Consider the following 8,570-nt stretch of genomic DNA (forward strand, 5'->3'; position numbering starts at 1 on the left):
ACTGAGATGCTCAAATTCTTTGGTCTCTAGTCATCACATTTCAGAAGCCCTTATATTGAATTTCAGCAAATAGAGTAGATTATCTCTCCTAGTTATTTTAAGGGTACATTTTAACTTCATGATCTGTTGACCTTTCTGTCTTTTAAATTATAGTGTAGTGTAGATACAGGTGCAATAGTGATCAGGCATGCTTATATGTCATAAGAATAATTTTTTTTCTTAGAATAAATGTGGTCCTTCTAGGGATTAAAATCCTTAAATATGCTAAGTAAAATATATATGTCTTAAATTTAAGAATGATATCTAATTAGATGTTTTTTTGTTATATTTTATTGCACATAATGTATCAATTTCTCAGCAAACAGGTGTTTAGGAAAGTGATGTGGTGGTGCTTGTTGCTTTTTAATGTTTTGAGGGAAAAAAAATCCAAAATGCCTTTTACCCTGGGTTAACCTATGTGCCTTTGACCTAGTCAAAACACTGTAGACAGATCGAAGCTTTAACTTTGTTGTATAACAAAGCAGGCATGCATGTTTCCAAAATGTGTAATCTACTATAGTAGCACTTTTACTTTAGTTTCACATCAGTTTGACCCCGACAAACAAAATATGTAAAAAATACAATAAACCAAGTGTGTGTGATTGTGTATTTTTCATGGGATTTAAAACATATTGAATTGCATTAGAATTGGGAAGTTTTTTGAGGCCTTCAAGTCTCTCAGACCAAAAAAAAGGTTGCAGAAAAGACAGGGATAAGTCTTCAGAAAAGTAAGGATAATAAAAACCAAATGACAATAGGTTGAGAGGGAAATGACTAAAACCAGAGTTGAAAAAAATACTATATTTATTGTTGCAGTAAGTATTCAAGACACTGTGGTAAAAAAGGCTATTGTTATCACAATATAACATACAGTTTTCATTGTATTTGGCGTATCAAGTCAAGATCTTATTCTGTAGCATATCTCTAGATCGCCAGCGGGTTGGAGAATGCCAAAGCCATATCGGCTGGGGTCCACCAATGGAAGCTTTGCATTCTTGTCACACAGTTCCAGATCAAATCGAGTCAAGATTATGGACACAAGCCTAAAGGGATTGGAAAAATAAGAATTCCAAAGGTCATTATAGTTGCTAACAGACACATAAAATAGTTTGAATAAATGGATGTATTTAAAGCATAACCCAAGGACTAAAAACGCGGTCATATTAGTGAAATTTTGGCAATAATTTCACAGACAAAAAGATTAATTTGCCTTAGTCAGGGTAGCACCATATTTAATTTTTAGACAGGAATGAAAACGAGGCTGTGAGGGACAGAAGAATGGTGCGTTCAGTGGACTGTACTGTTGTTTAACAACATACCAATTGTCCAGCTGATGAAACATCTTTCTGGAAAAAACTTTCAGTAGACAAAAACTCCATAAAACAGTTTTGAAAATCATCTAGGACTTTTATACAGTGCATGCCATTGTAAAGACAGCAAGTTTTTCCTTCGTTTTCATCCATGTTAAATTTAATATTGCATGTGATTAATCTGGAAATGTATGAATCACCGCTCAGAAGAAACTTTCAAACTAAGTAGCGGCGAATTCGAATGACCAACTTGAACATGAGCTAAATCTGAAAACGTTTTTCACCTTCACATGAAATTTCCAATTGCATAGATTTCTATTGAAATGACTGGATTTTGCAATGGTAAATGTGACCGCACCATATGTGTTTAATGCTATTATACGCACTCTTTAATCGCACTAATTGCAAATTGGCGTCCTGGACACAGGTTGTCTTTGGTCCCCCAGGGCACGGAGGGACACTTCACCCTCACCCCTTCCTTAAAGAAGTCCTTCTTCTCTGTCCCATCTGCATTAAGGAAGCGGTCGAACTGGAACATCTGTAACATTACGAGAAGACAAGCAGAATTGGCATTTTTATTATGGTGTCTTTTGGTGAAAATTAATACATTATATTGATATTTGTAACATCAGATTGTCTTGATGAAACACTGTAAAGAAAGAAACTGCGCTCTTGTGATATGTTTGTGAGACACATTTAATATTTGCAGGAACAACATCTCGCTGTGCTGTTAATCAATTCACTATTAATCAGTGTGCTTGACATGGAAGCTTGACATCAAATCTTTAATTCACAGTGCTAATACACAGCACTACGGTATGCAATGTCAGCATTTTGGCCTACAAAGCCTTGTGTACGGTGTGAGCATCTGGTTCTCACAGATAGTAGGAGCAGCGGTAGTGACTATAAACTGTGAGCCCCTTCCCCCTATTTGTCTTTGTGCCAATGACAGCACTTCAATGGCTAATCCCAGATATCTAACTAGATTAACCCTTGGACCTGTGCAGAATGTAATCCAAGCTTGATCATAATGGTGGACTGTCACGAATCCGGTCAACGAACTTTCCTATTCATTGACTCTCGCACTACACACTGTTGCACATCACCCCGGACTACATTTCCCATCATGCATTGCACTGATTGCACTCAGCACGAATTGCACACACCTGTTTACACTGATTGCACCCAGCTGTTTCATATCACTCCCTCACTATTTAACACTCACTCTGATCCCTTCCCTCTGCCGAGTATTGTTTCAGCATTTATCACTCTCCTAGAGATAGCTACCTTACGGAGCCCTTGCCTTAGCCTTAGCCCTAGTCGTTTGCCTTAGCCTTAGCCCTACAGCACGAATTGCACACACCTGTTTACACTGATTGCACCCAGCTGTTTCATATCACTCCCTCACTATTTAACACTCACTCTGATCCCTTCCCTCTGCCGAGTATTGTTTCAGCATTTATCACTCTCCTAGAGATAGCTACCTTACGGAGCCCTTGTCATAGCCTTAGCCCTAGTCGTTTGCCTTAGCTTTAGCCCTAGTCGTTAGCCCTAGTCGTTTGCCTTAGCCCTAGTCGTTTGCCTTAGCCCTAGTCGTTTGCCTTAGCCCTAGTCGTTTGCCTTAGCCCTAGACTTAAGAGCACTGCGTGATGAGTGAATTCTGACAGGTACGAATCAGATTTCACCACTAAATCAAAAGAAAGAAATAAGAAATTACATTTTGCATGAAGAGTAATTAATTAATTTAAATCAGCTTAAGTAAAAGGTAGTATAAAAAATGAAAATTTGAAAAAACATTTTCTTAATATAATCATATATAAACCTAACATAAATGTTAATAATAAATTAAATAAATTATAAAAAAATACCTTAAAATGAATAAATTACAAAATAACAAATAACTTTCCATTTTTATGAAAATAAGATGAAAATAAGAAATTTTATTTTTATGAAAATAAGCTGAAACGTTTGTATTAGATTTTATCCCCTGCTTTAAATGAATAAATATTTTCTTTAGAGTGCAGACCTTCTTTTTTTACTTCATGAAAATAAATGTCAATGCAAAATATTCAAATAGGCTTCATTTTCTTAATGCAAAATATAATTTCTTACTTTTTCTGCTGATTTTGTGGGTGAAATGTGACCTCAATTTATGCATGACAGTCTCCGTGAGATTCACTCCAGTTTGAGGATAGACAAAGTGACAAAAAAGGCAAGAGAATATTTTAAAAAACATTAAAACAATTAAAAAAAATGTTTTTTTTATCATTTGCTTCTGCTGATCTGAATGCCATTTGAAAGGCTTCTGATGTCCACAGCAGTCCATGAGATCCTTATGCAATTTATACAAACCTGCAAGGTGCATCCGTCCTATAAATACACACACGCACACACGTGTCTTTGAGTATTTGTTATCCAGCGATCCTCTGCATGGCAAGTTCAGCCATCTGTGCGTTAATTATCAATGTGTGTTGTTCTATAAGCTCAGCAGTTTGTCTGCTTCGGGGTAAGTGGGATACTTCACTGTCTCGACCTTCTCCTTGACTTTGTAGGATGGATAGAGGCCAGTGCGTCCCAGTTTGCGGTTGACCCCTTTAGAGTACCCGTCCCAGTGGTTTCCAGCCACTCCGATGACGTCTCCGGGCTCCAGTGGGATGTCCTCCGCTGTGCGCGCCTGGTGCGGGTAGATGGCGATTTGGTTGTGCGCATTCTGTCCACCGAAGTAGTAGATGTCATCCAAAGAACGGAAGAAAGCCGAGGCGTCCGGATGAAGAGTCTGCATGATCTCATACGCCACACGACACACCTGATAAAACCAGAAGAACAAATTCACAAAACTGCTGGGCGGGAAAAACAAGAAGTGACAAAGTAAAGCGGCAACTCTTTCCAATAAGGTTAACATTAGTTATTGCATTAGCTAATATGTATGGAGCCCCACACATGGCATGCGGGGAAATAAATAAATAAATAAATAAATACATGTAAGAATATTTTCTCTCATTTTAGATAATCTTGGCCATTTTGAACTGTTTTGTTTCCTTGTTTTAATTAAATTAGTCTTTAATTAAAATTTGCTCAATGTGGCCACGATTTTCTAAAACGAGGGAACAAATTATTAATTTATAACCACAATAAATATATTTTTGTATGCATGTCATGCACAGGGCTCCATAAAGATGAAGTAACTATAGCAATATACTGTATATATATATATATATATTTTTTTTTTTATTCGGATAACAAATATAGAATCAAGAATATAGAATCAAGACTTATTAGTCAAGTCTCTTGACTAATATGAATTTAAAAAATCCAATAATTAAATTAGGGCTTTGTTGAAAATATTGATTACCTGATTTATTAAATATATATATATTTATTTATTTATTTTATCTATATCGATATTTAAATGCCAAGATTATTAAGATCATTAAGTGTTGAAAGTCATTAATAAAACAGCATGACTTAAACATGTAACATAATGTTACTGTCACGAATCCGGTCCACGAACTTTCCTATTCATTGACTCTCGCACTACACACTGTTGCACATCACCCCGGACTACATTTCCCATCATGCATTACTGATTGCACTCAGCACGAATTGCACACACCTGTTTACACTGATTGCACCCAGCTGTTTCATATCACTCCCTCACTATTTAACACTCACTCTGATCCCTTCCCTCTGCCGAGTATTGTTTCAGCATTTATCACTCTCCTAGAGATAGCTACCTTACGGAGCCCTTGTCATAGCCTTAGCCCTAGTCGTTTGCCTTAGCTTTAGCCCTAGTCGTTTGCCTTAGCCTTAGCCTTAGCCCTAGTCATTTGCCTTAGCCTTAGCCTTAGCCTTCCCGGTTTCTGATCTTCGCCTGGTTCCCTGGATTCACCCCTTTTGTCTTGCCCCTTTTGATTCTGTCTGCCGATCGTCGACCTGTGCTAGCTCTAGGACTATTCTTGTGTTTTGCCCACCATATACCTGTTTGCCCTCATCTGACCCATGCCTGCTGTATGACCACGTCTCTGTCTGTGTCTAATAAAGCTCTGCGAATGGATCCGCAAGTCTCACGTCTCGTCAGCCCCGTAACATGGACATCTATAAAGTTCAAGCTAAGTAGGTTTAGGTTATATCAATAAGTGACGTGTTAATAAAACAATGTACTAAGCAATGCATTATCTGCAAAAAAAAAATAAAATTTTATCATTTAAATTATTATTTTTTTGCTTGGGATTAAATTATTGTTTTTAGAATTTTAACTTTCATGAAAATTTTATTTCATGTTAAAATGATAAATTAATTAAAATAACTTGTAAAATAAAATAACTTTTTCATGTTCATATATATTGCTATGTGGTTGATAGTGTGAAAAGTTAAATATATTTTATTATAATTTTAAACCTTTTGTTTCATTCTCTGATTGCTAATGTGTTAAATTAAATTTAAATATACTGTCTATCATTTTATAACTTTTTTTTTATTTTTTTTTAATTTTCCGATTGTTACTTGCCCATGGAAAAGTTTTTATATTCTAGATGTGGCTTGGTGCCTTTAATGCAAGTCTATGGAATTTTTTTGGCCCGTTACATAATGCAGTGTGAGTGCTTGAGTCTATTTCAATTGCACCTATTTTTGACAAAGTTAAAAAATCAATATGCATTTCAAATTTATCTAAAAATCTGCCCAGATTCTTCAAGTAATGAAATGATTTCTGCCCCAAGTGAATCTCATCTCTCTGCTTGGTTGAGTTTAGGATGGAAGTAGAATCTGAAAGTGCACCTCTGGCTGTTGATGGATCTGTGGGTCCATTTGAGGGCTGATGAAGGGGAAAACGCACAGCCGATCGCCCTGTCGGAGCTGGTATTCTTGCCCATTGCTTAAATGAATCTTCTTATCTTGCTTCACTTCTCTAGTGATGAGAGCAGCTGCAGTTAGACGCAGTGTCTCACTAAGAACGCTATCTGTAAAAACAGATTTCAGACTTTTTTTCATCTCATTGAAATATGTTGGAATTGGTTTTGTAATTACAATCTTGAAATATATATGGGTGTGTACATAAGATTTTCTACATATATTACATAATGATATAAATAATTTCTCTTATGTGACCTACCAAATACTGGAGTGTTTTTCTGTCTCTCTTCGGGACGGTGGTGCTTCCCACCTTGGATTTCCTCTCTCACAACCCTTAGAGCTTCAGGGTGGGTGAGTAAGTAGCCCAGTACCCAAAATGCAGCAGGGCCTGCGTTTCCCTGAGGACAGAAACATTCCTTAAATTAAGGGGGGGGGGAATCAAAAGGCTGACACGGAATATCGTGAAAATAATTTTTTCACTTTAAATGTCTAGTTATACTCTTTAAATCTATAATGAACCTTTTTAATTGCCTGCAAAACAAGAGTGAGTGGCCTGACGCACAAGATATATGACATTTCATATAAATATACAGCAGGGTCTAGCCTACAGCATATTGCTTCTCCTTAAGCGGTTTTATATCAGCATTGCTGTCAGTGTGTGCAGAGCAGCACAGTTAAACCTGTCATACAACAATTGCTGTGGGTTCAGGGGGACTCCTCACTGACAGACGAAGCCAATGAGGGGTGAGGACTCTCAAACAGACTGTTGTCTATCAATATACCTGCTGATACCATGACAAAGCTAAAATAAATGCTTTCTTTTAGAGGGAATTCCCATGTGCTCATGTGAGTATCTTTGAAACTGAATTTTCAGCAGTTAATTATTACTCAAAGCTTCAGTGTCACATTATCCATCAGAAATCATTCTAATATTCAATTTTTTTTTATAAAAACAAAATTACCCCAAACTTTTGAACAATAGTTTTACACATATATATATATATATATGTACACAGTGGGTACGGAAAGTATTCAGACCCCCTTAAATTTTTCACTCTTTGTTATATTGCAGCCATTTGCTAAAATCATTTAAGTTAATTTTTTTTCCTCAATGTACACACAGCACCCCATATTGACAGAAAAACACAGAATTGTTGACATTTTTGCAGATTTATTTAAAAAGAAAAACTGAAATGTCACATGGTCCTAAGTATTCAGACCCTTTGCTGTGACACTCATATATTTAACTCAGGTGCTGTCCATTTCTTCTGATCAGCTTTGAGATGGTTCTACACCTTCATTTGAGTCCAGCTGTGTTTGATTATACTGATTGGACTTGATTAGGAAAGCCACACACCTGTCTATATAAGACCTTACAGCTCACAGTGCATGTCAGAGCAAATGAGAATCATGAGGTCAAAGGAACTACCTGAAGAGCTCAGAGACAGAATTGTGGAAAGGCACAGATCTGGCCAAGGTTACAAAAAAAAATTCTACTGCACTTAAGGTTCCCAAGAGCACAGTGGCCTCCATTCCTTAAATGGAAGACGTTTGGGACAACCAGAACCCTTCCTAGAGCTGGCCCTCCGGCCAAACTGAGCTATCGGGGGAGAAGAGCCTTGGTGAGAGAGGTAAAGAAGAACCCAAAGATCACTGTGGCTGAGCTCCAGAGATGCAGTCGGGAGATGGGAGAAAGTTGTAGAAAGTCAACCACCACTGCAGCCCTCCACCAGTCAGGGCTTTAGGGCAGAGTGGCCCGACGGAAGCCTCTCCTCAGTGCAAGACACATGAAAAAACACCTGAAGGACTCCAAGATGGTGAGAAATAAGATTATCTGGTCTGATGAGACCAAGATAGAACTTTTTGGCCTTAATTCTAAGCGGTATGTGTGGAGAAAACCAGGCACTGCTCATCACCTGTCCAATACAGTCCCAACAGTGAAGCATGGTGGTGGCAGCATCATGCTGTGGGGGTGTTTTTCAGCTGCAGGGACAGGACGACTGGTTGCAATCAAGGGAAAGATGAATGCGGCCAGTGAAAAATTTAAGGGGGTCTGAATACTTTCCGTACCCACTGTATATATATATATATATATATCCAAGATCTGGCTAAGATCCTTTATTCAATGGTGAACATTTCTGATTTCTCAGAAAAGTATGGATGAGTTCTGCATCAAAGCATAATACTTATGGTTAGTGGTTTATTCAAATCCCTAACCCTAAATATGAGAAACAGTCATATTAGCAAGCACCATTAATTATGCAGTGAAGCTGTTTCTCTATAGTTATACTGCTCTCATGTGGTTAAAACAGAGGATTGCTGCATGATGGCTTTAGAAATATAAATCTATACTCAAAAAAAAAAAAAAAA

At 37.3% G+C, this 8,570-nt stretch overlaps 1 protein-coding gene across 1 annotated transcript in view; it reads right to left on the minus strand.

Annotated features, from left to right (window-relative positions):
* Positions 1–853: 853 nt before the first annotated feature.
* LOC107561003 (prostacyclin synthase) overlaps positions 854–8,570 on the minus strand; it is a 13,735-nt gene continuing 6,018 nt past the window's right edge. Inside the window, exons 7-10 of the mRNA XM_016245323.1 lie at positions 6,460–6,598; positions 6,126–6,307; positions 1,736–1,887; positions 854–1,082 (exon numbers count right to left, since the gene is read on the minus strand). Coding sequence (XP_016100809.1) covers positions 938–1,082; positions 1,736–1,887; positions 6,126–6,307; positions 6,460–6,598 — 618 coding nt within the window. The 3' untranslated portion in view covers positions 854–937. The remainder of the gene's footprint in view (positions 1,083–1,735; positions 1,888–6,125; positions 6,308–6,459; positions 6,599–8,570) is intronic.

Source organism: Sinocyclocheilus grahami, unplaced genomic scaffold (genome assembly GCF_001515645.1).
Source record: "Sinocyclocheilus grahami isolate Dianchi unplaced genomic scaffold, SAMN03320097.WGS_v1.1 scaffold751.1, whole genome shotgun sequence".
In the NCBI taxonomy this organism is placed as follows: Eukaryota; Metazoa; Chordata; class Actinopteri; order Cypriniformes; family Cyprinidae; genus Sinocyclocheilus; species Sinocyclocheilus grahami.